At 48.4% G+C, this 15,096-nt stretch overlaps 1 protein-coding gene across 6 annotated transcripts in view; it reads right to left on the bottom strand.

The window, feature by feature from the left end:
* Positions 1 to 130: 130 nt before the first annotated feature.
* Ca12 (carbonic anhydrase 12) overlaps positions 131 to 15,096 on the bottom strand; it is a 57,541-nt gene continuing 42,575 nt past the window's right edge. Inside the window, exons 6-11 of one of the 6 annotated variants that reach the window (XM_075965408.1) lie at positions 14,964 to 15,027; positions 14,593 to 14,750; positions 13,286 to 13,412; positions 4,344 to 4,373; positions 3,445 to 3,532; positions 131 to 2,752 (exon numbers count right to left, since the gene is read on the bottom strand). In XM_075965408.1, the coding sequence (XP_075821523.1) occupies positions 2,683 to 2,752; positions 3,445 to 3,532; positions 4,344 to 4,373; positions 13,286 to 13,412; positions 14,593 to 14,750; positions 14,964 to 15,027 (537 nt within the window). In that variant the 3' untranslated portion in view covers positions 131 to 2,682. Of the gene's footprint in view, positions 2,753 to 3,444; positions 3,533 to 4,343; positions 4,377 to 13,285; positions 13,413 to 14,592; positions 14,751 to 14,963; positions 15,028 to 15,096 lie in introns of all 6 variants that reach the window. The other 5 variants (XM_075965405.1, XM_075965404.1, XM_075965406.1 and 2 more) reach the window with 5 other exon arrangements.

The raw sequence follows: 15,096 nt of genomic DNA on the forward strand, positions 1-15,096 counted from the left end.
TCCTGGGCGATTAAGTCCATTTGTGTATTTTCCTTTGGACGCAAAGGAGAAGACCATTTGTTCTCATTAGTTACTCATCACCAATAGAAATGCTCCATCCACTCTTACCTTTGGGGGAAAAAAATCAGTCTAATGTGACAAACATTTTTATTATAATTTCTTATATTTTCAGAGTATGTATTCATTACAATCATTGGTACAATAAATATATAAGTGCTAAAGAAGCCATCATCACAGTGGCCTATGGCATGAGAGGCACAGGGACCCAGAGATACTATATCACCCCTGGTATTTTGTCAGGGCCAATCAGGAGGCCTTCAAAGAGAATCGAGAGGAAGAGGAATAGAAATATGATTAAGACAGTCAGTGCAGCAAATTCTAGAATGTCTATTAAAGCCATGGATACTAAAAAAGAACAGTGAGACTCGAATTCTCCTCAAGTTAGAGGCAGAGGAAAGACTGCAGGAACCAGTGCCCCCCCACCACATCCCCAGTGCATGCCCCACCCCCATGCCTTGTGTTGGTCTTCTTCACCTGTCGTGTGCCCAGCCCTGCGCCCACCCAGGCTCTCCTAGGCACCCACCTTACACCTCACACGACCGAGATAAGAAGTGTGAGGCAAGCTGCGCACACACCACAGCACCGGTCCCTCAGTGGTGGCCCCGTGTCCACAGAAGGACGGGGAATATGAAGAAAGCTGCATCTTCAGGAGCTAAAGGTGGACGGCGCTGGTTCTCGGAGCACTCTTTCTGCCTCCCTGGCTCCGTTTCATCTCATCCATGAGGACTAAACGAGGACTGAGTGTCTGGGCCAGGCTGAATGGGAAGAGGGGAGGAGAAATGCCACTGTTGCCCCCTCCTTGCACATTTCCTTTCACGGCCAGTCTTCACGCCAGGCACGACGAGCTCGCTGCGTTCTCACACAAGGTGTCGGGGTATAGTTCTTTGCGACAGTCTTGCTGTCCTGGCGTGCTTTATGCTAGTTTCCGGCTGACAATTCAGGCCCACTAAATGGTGTATCTCTCTTTGAGAGTTGTCCTTACTGTGGTGATACCATCAGGCACGTCGTCGGTTGCAAGGCTGGGGGGGGTGGGTACCCAGACTCCAAGGCTGCCGGAGATCTTGTGTGCATGCGCATACACTGCACACACAGCCAAGCCCCCGCTGGGTCACCTGTAACCTTGCCCAGGGAATTACGTTACAAAGACGCAGGGCTTGCCACCATGAAAAGTTGTAATGGTAGAAAAAGATTTTTTATCAAGTCAGAGGAAGGTGTAGAAGGAGAAAGATGTAAAAACAAAACAAAATAAACAAAAACCCTTGTACTTCAAGAGGACATTCCATGCTGTCAAAATGAGACGAAATGGGAGAACTTCCTGTGAACGTCAGGCAACTAGCAATTAGGGGCTGGAGGCTGAGGCTACGGTTGAGCCACAGAGCCGACTGTGATCCACAGGTTCTCACCTTTGCGGGAAGAACATGAGTAAGGAATTAAGTATTCTCAGACACTGTGTGACTGAGGGGGAAGAACAGGGAGAATCTTGGGAGCATTCTGTTGGTCTTAGTACCTAAATACCGGAACCTGGTTTGGCTCTGTGCAGGTAGCTTTCTGCTTTGAGAGTATGAGAACACATTTTGACCAAACATCATTTAGACTCCCCCCAGCCAGGGGAGTAGATAGCCCTGACACCGAGTCGATAGCAGGGATATCAGACCAGGTAGAAGTGACACCAGGGCAAAGAGACAAAGTTGCACAGCTGTCTTGCTTCTGTCTGTTTCCCACGGGTTCAAAGCAGAGTAGATTATTCCATGAATCGCATCTACTCCAGGAGACAGAGAGCAACTCACTTTCCAGCAATGGAGCGGAGTACAAAGCAAACCGTCCTCCTGAGGCTAAGCAGACAGTAGCTCAGACTCAATTTCTCTTATGTTGTATCTTGACTCCAGTTCTGACTCCAAAGCAAGACTCCTGGACAATGTACGCCTTTCCATTCCATCTGCTTCCCTTTCTCTGTCTCCCTTTATCTCCATTAAGAAATAGAAGTTGAGCCTGCATTTCTGTAAGATTTGGCCAATGTCTCTAACCCAAAAGACAGGGCTGTGGCAATGCCTTAGTATATTATGGTTTTTCTTTCTTTCTGATAATCTGATGATTCTTGTCTCAATTCTTCCCCATAGGCATTTGGTCAGGCTGGAGGGTCTGTCAGGGAAGAAGGAAATCCAAGGAAGACAGCTCCTCCCTGAGGGAGGAAGCTGAGTTTCCAAAGTATCACCTGAGCAAAGGGTACACGCTCTAGTCTGGAAGGTTAAAGAATAACTAGAATGTCCAGGGCACTGGAAATGTATCAAGATGAACCTAGAATGGAAGTGTTTTCCAAACCATAATAGCCCATCAGCAGGTTAGGTTTGTGACCCAGAATTCTAAATCTTTAGCCATCTCGTGCAGCTAGAAAAATCCACTGAAAGCTCCTGCCCCCTAGTTCAGTATATCCCACTCACAGGTCACCCTGGGGTGGCTTAAGCAGAACAGGTGAAACCCAGCCAGAAGCCTCACAAGTATCTGGGGAAGGGGTTACGGTTGAGCTCGAGAGAACACCTTGAGGTATTTCAAGTGTCCAGAGAGCCAAAGCATGTAGTGTCCAAAGCAAGGTCCTTCCTTGGATGTCTGAGAGGGCCAGGGACCTCAGGCGTGGGCCTCAGTCTCCTTCTTCATGGCTGGTTTATAAATGACTCCCTTGTTGTCACCTTTTTTGCTACAGGAACAATAAGAACACAATTCTTTGTTAGTCAAAAAGGAGAGAGGGAGGGAGCCAGAGAGCAGTCTGGCTCAGGCATGGAATAAAGGAGGTCTGGAAGTCCAGAGTCCTCTCTGGGGACCTCACCCAGCTCTGTTGGTCTTGGGAGAGAACGGTATCATACCAAGCAGTAACTAAAACAGAACCTACTTGCTTTTTGTTTTTGTACTAGACCTGCATTCTGAAGCAGGTCTCATTGTCAGCCCCACTTCAACTTCTGGTGCCATAATTAGAAACCTTATTTTCCATACCAAGAAAAATAAAAATTTTAGGAAAACCCAAGCATAGCAATAAAACTATGGACAAAGGTATTTATAGCTAATGTCAATGAAAGGTCAGGCTTTTCTTATTGGATTCATAGAAGAAAAACCAGGTGGAAAGATCTCAGTCCAAAGACCCGTCTGGGGCCTCATAGCTGACTAGCCATAGCGCAAGGCAGGCAGAGTCACCTCCACACTGGAACACAGCAACCCTTAAATGACCAGTGTTTCACGCAAGGAGCTAGACACTGGTGTTTCCAGAGCAGTGCTCCTAGGAGAGTGTGGGTTACACACAGGGGCTCCGCAAAGCTGCCTCCAGAGAGGCCAATCGTCACGAGTGTACATAAACCACACATCTAGAACGGGAATTCTTAATCCAAACCAACTCACCTCTTCTTCCTTCTGAAGAGCCAGATGGACACCGCCAGAACAATGGAGATGCCCAGAATGCCAGCCAGGGCCATTGAAAGGATGATACCTGGAGAGGAGGCAGGGAGCACGGGTCACATTCCACCCTTCTCCTCCTCTGATCCCATAGCACCTGAGTGTGAATGTATGTCCTCGCTGTAGCTGTCCTCAGAGCACTGTGACTTCCCCACCTCTGTTCCCAGATCCTGGTCTCTGGCTATGTGGGACTGACTGGCGGGAACACTTAGAGGGACCCCAGCACATCACAGTGGTTTTCCAGCGGGGTCCCCAACCTCGCACACGGGTCATCATTCACAATGTCGACTTTCCAAAAGATCAGCCCTCAGAGAACTGGTTCCGACTATTGGACCAGGGACCCTGGAATCTGCATTTGGTTTTCAAACATCTCCAGCTGATGCTGATGCTTGTGGTCTATGAACCACACTTTGAGAAACCCTGGGCTACAGAGTAAGATCTCAGTCTACTTTTGCTTGCTGGATGTGAGGTTTCTTGGGATGACTCTATCAGTGTTACCCCCAATTCACTGTAGTCCCAAACAACCAAGCCCGTGGTCAAGGTCCTGTGACCTAACCTTATTCTCAGGGATGTCTTTAGGCAAGGCCCTCCAACCTTAACCAACAGAATATCGTAAATGGGATTTTTTTTTTTTGCAAACACATCACAGAGTGATTCAGGGTTTTCATTAGAGAAACATTTGATTGGCAGTTCATTTTTCAGTTAGAGAGCAGCTTGAGTGACACCAGCAGCCAAAGCGACAGCAGAGAAGCAGAGAAGATGGGCTGAAAGTGTCACAGGCCCGGATCACACTGAAAATCATGGGGTCACCCAGCTGTAACATGCACACTCCAGAAGCCACATACCCAGACTCAGTCCTGTGTCGGTAAGGAGTCCTACTTAAAAGGGGGGAGAAAAGATTGGAGGTTAATCTAGAGTCAGACCGTGAAGGGTCTGACCAGTGCATAGCATAAAACTTTTATTTTCGGTGGATTTTCTGGGGTTTATCCAGGTTTGTGGATGGTCAGCCTTGTCTTAGGTTGATGGGGTAGGGGAAATTCCCACCTAGGAATCCATACTGTTTCCTCCTCCATCCCTTGTTCTTTTACCACAGTCCCTTTCTTTGCTAGGGCAAGACTTCAGTTTTTTGTCATAGTGGCCAAAGAAGCAAAGGGGATGAGTAAGAATCAGTCTACCTCGGCAGGCTGCTTCCTGTTTCTCTGATAGCTGCCTTCCTCAGTAAGGAAACTGCCACCCACCTCCCCCTACTCCCCCCTACTCTAGCACCATGGCTGGGTTCTTTCTTTGCCATTTCTGCTCGGTCCTACTGGACAAACCCCTCTACTATCCCAGTATTATCTTCTCTGCTTCATGAGACTGGAGTATTATGACTTTCCCAAGGAGTCACTATCAGGAATCAGTGGGATGAGTTTAGAGTTCTGAGTGGGGCGCAGCCACCAAAGATAAAATCCCACAGCCTACTAGGGATCTCCAGGGGCATAGTCACCCGTGACTGTGTCTTTCTAAATAAATAGAGGACCCTAATTATACATCCTCCCTGAGCAGCCCCTAGTCTGCCTCCTACAGGTTCTCACTACTCTGCATCCTCCTCTCAACCAGTCCTCCATCTAAAGAAGTCTGTTTATATACACCCTCTTCTCCAGTGGTTTCCTGAAACTTCACAGTGTGTGTGTGTGTGTGTGTGTGTGTGTGCGTGTGTGTGTGTGTGTGTGCGCGCGCGCGTGCATGTGTGCATGCATGCCTCCCTGCCTGCTTTGCTGTCTATTTATGGTGTTTTTCTAACTCACACTAGAAGCCTGGGTGTGACAGGCTGTGGTAACCCAGTCTGACACACAGAGATAGCCTGCACCTGTAAAGCCCACCACAGGCACCAAGACTCCGGGCGACCCCTGGCCGAGTGTGAGGTGCTAGCAGAGGGTAACAATTCACCCTGGAGCTTCCATCGTGCTGAGGCACAAGACCTGAGGCTGCAGGGTCAGGTTTGGCTCACCTGCCTTCTCCTGTCCTGTGGCCAGAGTCCGGCTGGTTCCCCAGGGCCCATACCACCTAAACCAGTTCTCCACTACCCTGCAATTTCACATCAAGCCTGCCAAGCCTCGGAGACAGGCCTGAACCTGAGTGGCCCCGGCTGTCATGAGATTAAGCTGAGTAAACACGGGGAGAGTGTCCCCCAGAACAGGTGGACTGTTCCTGTTCTGACTGGCCACCACCAGTCGTTCCTAGTTCTTCAGTAACTGCCCTGGTCGATTGCCTGGCCAGGCCTCCCTGGTAAACTGAACACAGGGAACAGTGTCTGGCTCTAGATGTACACAGGACAGGTTCCCACGTGGGTAATTTCACGCTCTACGCCATATACTGTGCACTCCCCCAGCCTGGAGTCCCAGCAGAGCACAACTTAGTTCTTGAGTTTGCTGGCTTTTTTTTTTTTATGGAACCCAGAGACCTTGTTCATTTCTATCTTAAACAAGCTGACTGTTTCTTCTCTAGCCCTGTGATGAAACACACTTTTGTTCCTCAAGCTCCAAAACTCCGTAGTGCTGATCCAGCCACATAAGACTGTCTCCAGGAAGCCACTTAGCTAGGTCATCCAAGCTGGGCCATGTCTTTCACAGTCACCGTCAACATGTGAGAGCCACATGGGCCAAAACAGCTGAGCATGCCCACCACATGGCTGAAGGGGTTATCTGTGTGCTGTGGTCTTGGGTTGCTAAGCAAAGCCCATAGGGAGCTAGGCCCTAGAGTGACGCTTTTCTCCAGAGTGGCTCAGCTTGGTGGCTGCTCTGGAGGAAGAGTCTGGCTTTCCTTGCTTGTTCTGCAACATTTCAACAACAGCATAATTGAACCCGGCTCCCACCCAGGTTTTTTACTCCTGGGTGGACTCCTGTCAGGGACTAAATTGCAATGATGTGAACCCAAACAATAATAAGACAAAGAAAGGTGCAGAGACTGGAATAAGTGAATTTCCAACTAAGACTTTGATGTTGCAAAAAAAAAAAAAAGAAAGAAAAGAAAACAGCTAAGGTTCCAAGGAAGAAAAGCCCTAACAAGGGGGTCACTGTAAACGGTTCTACCTCCCCATGAGACGCAAGGCAGGAAGATGTGGTTAGAATGCCATCATCCTACCAATTTCAGCAATACCAAACATGGTCTGCAGCAAAAAGACCTCGCTCGGTGGGTTTGAGGCCCACTGAAGATAGGGCCAAGGCATCTGCTAGCCAAATAACTAGGGAGCTAGGAGAAATATCAATAATTTGGGAACTAGAGCCAGAAAAAGAAGGTGAAGTATTTCTCAGCAGAGGCTCAACCAGGTGAGACTAGTCTCTGGGCAACCAGAGTACAGGTATCCAAGATGGTTCAGGATGGAAAGGGCTTCAGCTTCAACGAAGAAACTGGTTGTTTCCAAACAGGGACAATGACATAGAGTTCCTAAAGAATGATGAGACAAACGGGGAAAATGGAGACAGGCCTGTTCTCAGTGGTGGCCCATGACATCCAGCTGGTGAGAACCTAGCAGAAAAGACTCCTGAGATGGATAAACTCAAGCTGAGAAGATCGGGGAGCGCTGCCTGCTCAGTGCCTCCAGAGAGCACTTGGGGACCAGCCAGGGTGAACAGAGATAGGGCGATATGACACACAAAAGGAAATTGTGCACAGGTACAGCCAGCAGCATTGTCCAGGAAGGCAGGACACCTGTAGAAGGGCAGGAACTGCTTAACACAAAGGCCTTGCTACCTGGACTAGCCGGCTCAGGAGCTGCATCTTCTCCTGCATCTGGGTGCACCGAGGATGCTGGTTAACTGCTCTTGAGGTGTTCTGAAGCCTCAAGCACAAACCCAGACAAGTCCAGCCGGAAGAGCAAGCCCTCATTCACACATCTTGGAGTACCTGGAACAACAGCCTAGTATTTTCTCATTCTACTTTCAATTCTGTTTCATTGTGGGATACAATCTCTTGTTTCAAACTCCTGTCAAAGCATGAACTGTTCTCAAAGAACAACATGTTATGTAGGAACGATATATGCATGAGCCAGTCTTGCATGGTCTCCAGGAGAGTTTAGGTTTCCCTGGAGTTTAAATGATTAAGAACCATGACATTGGCTTAGAACGGTAACAGACTACCCTTGCTGCGTGATGTCATAAGCCATAGGGTCAAGGGGCTCCAGTACCAGCGTTCGCTTCAGATTGTACTTGCTTAGGAAAACGCCCTCGGTGACCAAGCACACATTGCTGCTGTCTTTGGAAGGTATTTTTTAACCAGGCACTGCTTTTCATCAACCTTATACAAATGCAATGAGGGAATGACTTCTATAAAGAAGCTGGCTTATAAAACTGTGATAGACACTGAGGGCTTTGTCACCCCAATGGCAAGCATGCCTGCCACACTGCTCTGAGCCAGGTGCCATGCCAACTCTCGTGCTTTGCATTCAGTGGTCCAGGCTGCCAGGGCCGAGGGGGCAAAGGCTAATAGGATGGGGAGCTCATATCCCCGTGAGCTCGGAGCAATGAGAAGTGTAGCATCCGTTGGCAGCTTGCTCTGGGCCTTTAAAACTCGGCTGCAAGCTCTAGCCTTGAATTTCCCTTACAAAGGGTTTTATTTTCACATTGTTTGCAAACTTAGAATAGAGCAAAGTAAGACTTGAAATTTGACAACTGGCCAGGCATATGTGTAAACCATTCTAAAGAGAAGATGGTGGGGAGGAAGGGGAAAAGGAAACGGTCCGTTATATTCTTTCAGCAAGCTTGTAACATACACCGGGCATGGTGCCAGGAATAAAGAATGAATGAGACATGAGACACTGGCATCCTTTCCATAAGGATGTAAGTGTGCCGTGTATAACTCTCTCTCACGTTTTACTGTATTATAATAAATAATTACTCAGTTATATGTCACATACTACAATAGAGATGAATAAGTCAGATAAAAGAGGTGGGTAAGCTCCCTCCAGGTAGTAGGGAGGGCTTCTGAGAGGGTGTGATTAAAGTTGGGTCTTGAAAGAACTTTGAGAATGAGAGAGAGTCATTCCTGACAAAAAGACTAGTGATTAGTGCATGTGCCTTCCCTGTTTTAGGAGGCCCCGCACTTTGGGGGACTGAGGCTGAGGACAAGGATGGCGGCCACAGAGAGCTCACATGGGAGGATCAGCCAGGGGCCTCATCAGGAATGGGTCCAGCCTTATGCCTGGCCCCTTCCCCAGCTGTTGCTCCTGAACTCAGCCTGCTCTGTGTCAGGGGCTTGTCGTCAGGAAGATGCAATGCTCAGGGGAGTGTTTGCTTGTTTGTTGGTTTGTTTTCCTGTCCCCACAGTGCACAGCTAGGGCCGTGCTGGGGAAACGCGGTGTGCTGAGGGGACTGGAACTTCACTTCTTAACACAGTGATGTTTGCTGCTGACAGTTCAGACCCCTGATCCAGGTCTAGGAATCTGAAGGTAGGAACTTCTCTGGTTTCTCATTGGATGCCTTGGAAGAACTGATGATACTCTTCCGTCTAATAGCTTTATTTATAAATAGAAACTTGAAGAAACACAAGGTCAATAACCACGGAACATAAAGTTCTAGTCCCAAAAAAATTAATTAGCCATCTTAGCTGGGTAAAATTTCTCTCTTTTGCAAGTTTTTCTAAAGCTATGCGGATCTCTCCGGGATAAGCAGGCTCAAGTTATATCACTCTGCAATGGCCATTGGTTAGAGCCCTCCCTGTCTGCGTCCAGCAAGCTCAATAGTGCAGCACACTCACGCATCTGAATGCCCCTCAGCTGGCTCTAGATCCATGGTGAGCGCATGCAGTTCCTCGGAGCAGCCCACTAAAGACATGATTATGGAAACGTTTTGGCCTCCTTGTGCCTCTCCAGTTTCCCTGCCCCTAACATACTTGAGGAGAGCTAGCCAATATTAGGTAATCAGGTTTGCTAGGCCCTGGCCTTACTATCCACCACCATTTGGACTAGAGTTGGTGCCTTTGACTGGGAAGAAATTGACTCACTTCTGGGTGCTGGCCCACGCTCTTTCTAGCATTCTTGCTCAGGGTACCTGGCTCTCAGGAAACCTGAGCTGGCTTCAGGTGAGTCTTCTCTCTAACACCCCACCTTGAGGGCAGGCCCAAGCCTTCTTTCCACTTTCTAGAGCCCCTACAGGACCTGCAGCCTTCCATCTGGAGTAGGGATGTTAGGTCATCAAAACAGCACCAGGTGAGAAAGCCTCATACACATGGAAGGAAACAAGGGCTTTCTCACCTGGTGGTTGACATGACCAAGTCTCTCTCTTGCCACTTCTCATAGCCTTGCTCAGTTATGTAAGAAGGATATTAACTGAGGTTCTAAAGGGCTATGGGAACCAGGTTCCTCTTGAATTTGTTTGGGATCAGCAGCACAAGACTCAGGTTTTCATGGCATAATATAGTAAAGACTAGAGATGGTTCCATGGCTGAGAACACTGGTTGATTTTCCAGAGGAGTTGGGTTCGATTCCCAACACCCACGGTATTGAAAGTAGTGACGCACAACTGTCTATAACTACAGTCCCATGGAGTCCAACACCCTATTCTGATCTCCCAGGGCACCAGGCATGCATGCACATGGTATACAGACATACATGCAGACAAAATACCTATATACATATAAAATAAAAATAAAATTTTAATTTAAAAAATAAAGATCAGCGCATGTGATATTCAACTTTAGAATCCTGTACTAAAGGGGAGAAAACCGTTCCTAAGCCTACAAAGTCATTGACCATGCCCTGGGATAGTAGTTCTCAATGGGGCTATTTTGCTTCATCTCCCCTAGAGAACTGGGCAATGTCTAGAGGTATTTTTTCAATGTCACAAGTGGGAACATGCTACCAGCATCTAATAGGTAAGGATAAGAGACATCTGTTAATGCTACAGGGCACAGGGAAGCTCCCACGATGAGAATTATCCTGCCCGGTTTGCCATTAGGGTCAGGGTAGAGAAACCCCACTCTAGGGCTACTTTGTAGCTAAAATACAAATCCCTTACAGGAAGAGGCACTTTCTGTGGTCTTTTGTAAGCATGTTCTAGGAAAATAGCAATTAAATGGTTCAATCCTATTTGTTTCAATTTAATTAAATCTCAGAACACACACACATGTACACACTCGCGTGCACAACACACAGTGCGCTCGCCCTTGCATTTTCTCTCCTAGAGATTGTCTCTACTTGGATTCCTTAGCTCTCACTAACTTCCAAAGAAAACTGCATAAAACTCTTCCATGGAAGAGTCTGCAAAGAACTGAACCCAAAACACTCAGGAGTCGTGTGGTCAGACAGACTCACGCTCCAAATCTGAAACTTCATGTTAGCCAGACCTGCTCCAGAGGGGCTGTGAGTGGCCCTTGTGGATTCAGGTACCTGTGGGCAGAGGGGGGTAAGAGCTGAGCCTCCTAGGGGCTGCTGCTTCATCTTGCCTTGTTTGCTGCCTGTGTTTTGGAGTATGAGGAAAGGGAGTGCTTTGGCGAAGTTTCTATAATCAGTGTCTAAGTGAACAATTTCCCCTTGAACTGCTGCAGATTATCCAAGGAGAAAGCTGAGCCTCGCCTCATGGAAGCAGCATCTGACCAAGCCATGCGGGAGGGTCTGTGGCAAAGCTACCTTTAGGCTTTGATCCTGATGTCCTGAGCCAGGGATTAGGCTTCAAGCTTCTGTCTAGAGCCTGCTCAATCTACTCCAGCCAGACTTGCAGGATCTACCAAAGCGCTCAGCTACAAAGCTGCCTGTATGGTCCGGTCTACAAGCAGCTACTTAGGCCTGAGCCCATCTAAGACGACGGCTAATTAGCCCCAGTGCCACAGTCCATCGGTATAAGTGGGGATTACTTTTAGTTGTCATAATCAAATTCCTGCACGGTTTCTTCTGATCCTTTGTAACTGCCCCCACACACTGACCCTGCAATGCAAAGTGAGCATCGACAGTGATTAGTATCCATTCTGAATCACAGCATGTCGGCACAGAAAGGATGTCAGAGCAGGTCTCCAGCCTGCCACCCTGTGGACAAAGAAGCCAAGGCCCAAGAAGGGTGTGCTTTGTCCACATCATAGAGCCAGGAGAACACGAAGCAGCAATGCCTTGAACCCAGGTCTCCTGACTCCAGGGAAAGTATTTATTACCCTCTTTCCAGGTACGTATACAGACTAGCTCAGAGAGCGGCTCTCACAGCCCATGAACCATAAGCAATATTTTGCCTGATGTGTGTGGACTATGGTCCTCGTCTCTAGGCCTTTAAATTTAAGAATCGAAATAGTTCTACACAGAGTATGATGCCCCATGTCTATAACTTTGACCCCTTGAGAGGCTGAGGCGGGAGAACCATAAAGTCAAGGCCATCCTAGACCTACATAGTGGGTTGCGAGGTAGCCTGAAATATAGGAGACCTTGACTTGAAAACAATGAGAACTGAGAACAAAGGTTCATCTCTACATACTACATAGTCCACCTAGAAGACTAGGGAAGGAGGATGCTGTGCTCATAATGGGGAGAGAATGAAAACATCCCAGGAACTCAAATCATTCACCAGAAAACAGGTGGGTTGTCCCTGTCTTACCCATTCTCAGGTCATGGGGGGACCACCCTGTTCCCAGATTGTATTTCAGACTCAGAAACTGAAGAGAAGGGCAATGACCTTAACTGAGCGATACCTGGAGAGAACACAAGGCACAAACCCCCGGGGCCTGAGCATAACCCACAGAGACAGTCTACAGACACAATGCTGGCCACGTCGGGGGGGTCAATTCAGAAGGGCAGATCTCTAATGCCTTCTGGCTTAGAAACACAGTCTTCATTTGCTGGTGACTCAATAGGGCAGGTGACAAGCATAACCTCATATAGTAAAGGAACAGCAACAACAAAAAGCCTGAGATAAGATGAGGGACATGGCTCCTTTAACAGGCGGGCTCAGGTATATATGTTTTAACGTATGAACCCCCGACGCTACTGAGCTATGTGTGACATACAGAAACAACAGGAGCACTTCTGCAGATCTACACTGCTTCTGACCGTCCGAGATCTTCAGACTTGGCAAAGCCCAGGAAGGTGTGGTGAGAAAATTCCCTCGGAGGTGTGAAGATGGGTGTGGCTGGCAAGAGCTCTCATCCCCATCACCACTAAGTGTACCAATGGAGGCACCAAGCAAGCGGAACTTTCTCCTAGTCATCACAGGTATAGACGTAGAAGGACTAACGAGTTCTTTGCAGCTGGAATACACCAAACTCTTCAGCTTTATCCAGCTTGGAATGTGTTTGCTGGTGCTTATATAAGTTCCAAGATTAGACCAAAAAAAAAAAAAAAACTGAAACAGGGTGCTTTCTTGCTAATGGGCCCTGCTACGTTAGACTTTGAGCAGATGTGGCCACGAACATGGGTTATACCCTTGACCTCACAAAGAAGCATGGATGCTTGTGGTATGTAATCACTTCCTTCAGCCTAGGGCAGGGCGTATGTAGCCCTTTATGCCGAGGGAGTCTAAGGCAGGAAGTTGAATTCTCTCCTCGTGCAAAAGATTCCATGTGTCTTAGGATAAGGAATCATTCTTCAGAGCAGAGAAGTCCCGGAGGACATCTCACCACCACTGGTGGGTGATGTAAGGGCTTCCGTCCATGTGCCTCAAAGTCCTGTGCTCCTCTGCAAGGACTTGAGGAAGCGGAGAACACAGAAGGGAGACCACAGTCGCCCCCACACCAACGTTCCTAGACGTGTTCTGATTTCTCAGAAGTCAGGGGACTCTGAGCCAGTCTCCTGAGGGCACACTGCTACCTCCCCCTCCCGCAGCATCTTCCTCACCTTGTCGGAAGGAGATATACACCAGCCTCTCATCAAACTTCTGGACCTGCCGGAAGTTGTTGACCATTTCTCTGGGGGAAGGGTCGTCCATGTGTGTGAAATACAGAGCTGTCTCCAAAGCCAGCAGCTGAGGGGAAAAACGGAAACGGGTCTCGTGAGCAGAGGATGCTCGCTGGCCTGGCCGCCTGGGGAGAAGCCTCAGGAATCAGCTCATGAAGAGCTTGGCAGGAAGTATTTGAAAGCAGTGGGAAAGTCAGAGAAGATTGCTCCATCCTGAGGGTCTCACTAGCTAGCTTCTGCTCAACTGGACTGGGTCCTTCCTGCTGTCAAGGATCCCGATGACCACAGAATCTGCCCCCGAGGAAGGGAAAGCTCATGAGAAGGACTCCTTAACCTCTCACCAAGACCACATTCCTTTCATGATCTGAACCCTTAAAGGGGGCTGGGCTTGTTTTTTCTTTTTTTCTTTCTTTTTTAATAATCAAATCAGAATAAAAGACAGAGGGAGGAGGCCCCCTGGTGATCTGACTGCTGGCTCCCTGGCATTTGCACACCCCCACGAAGATGATCCAACCCGTTTCCATGGCAGCTTCTGGGTTAGGCTGTGACTGCTTCCCCACACAGTTCACCTCTGATTCAGCTCATCCCCTCTCCTGTCCACCCACCAGATGCCATTTGCCGAGGTTTCTCCGTTCAGAAGCTTGTAGTACAGAGCAGGAGTTTGACAGTGAGGGCTGGCTAGAGCGACAGGGTGGGGGTTATCATTATACCATTGGCCTTCTCTACACTTTTCGTCTTCGTGCCTTCAGGCTGTGGGGTAGCAGGATGCGCAGTGACTCATCTCAGGAATCAGGTGATCCTGAGAACTTCTGACCTTGACTCCAGCCTGAGTGGTTGCTAATGACATGGCTTCGGCTCCGTAACTTTCACTTCTGGATCATGAGCTCTAAGACCTGTGACTCCCTCGCCCCCGCAATCCCAGGGCCCATGTGTTATCCGGCTATGAACTTTACCCCACCAAAGAGCCAGACTCTCCCACCTGGACAGCAAATGCCACCCAGCCACTGAGGACTATGCTTGCAAACTCAGCTTTGCAGCTCTCTTTAAAGAACTGCAGGAGGTATGACCATTTTCCCAGCTTGATGTTTAACTCTTTTTAGAGCTTAGTCTGTAATTTCTGCAGCAGTTCAGCGGCAGGTCACTGGAGAGGTTCTGAAGAGCTGCTAATGAACTCAGAGGAAATCAAGTCATTGATTAGAACAGCTTGTGGCAGGGAACAAGATGCTGCACAGTCTCTGGCTTGTTACCTGATCCTGGGAAATCTGCACAGGATTTCGGAAAACTGTCCAGAGCACAGTAGGGTAGCAAGGAGGTGTAGTCAGGGACCCTACATAACGGTAGTACTCATCAGGGCTCTCAGGCAGAAGTTCTTCAATGTTGAAGCCTGGGATGCGCACTTGTTGGCCTGGAGAGACATATTGAGAGTGAGGGTACCAGTCTACCTCCTGATAGGAGAGGCATAAGCATAGTAACAGAGCTTAAATACTCACATTCAGGCATAGAGAGTATGCTCTTTCCTGGGCCACCTGGCCAGTGTCACAACACTCCCATCCCTTACGCCATTGCTATTCTGTGTAACTGTGTAACCGTGAATGAGAAGTAGCCAAGAACCCCTCACCTTTGTACTTAACGTGTTGAAGATGACTGAAGATCTTGTCATATGATGGATTGATGGCACCTATCTGCAACAGAGACCAGGAAAGGTTGAGCTGGGGCAGAGTAAGATAGGCTCAGCCCACATCGACAGTGGC

This window comes from Microtus pennsylvanicus, chromosome 3 (genome assembly GCF_037038515.1).
Source record: "Microtus pennsylvanicus isolate mMicPen1 chromosome 3, mMicPen1.hap1, whole genome shotgun sequence".
NCBI lineage: Eukaryota > Metazoa > Chordata > Mammalia > Rodentia > Cricetidae > Microtus > Microtus pennsylvanicus.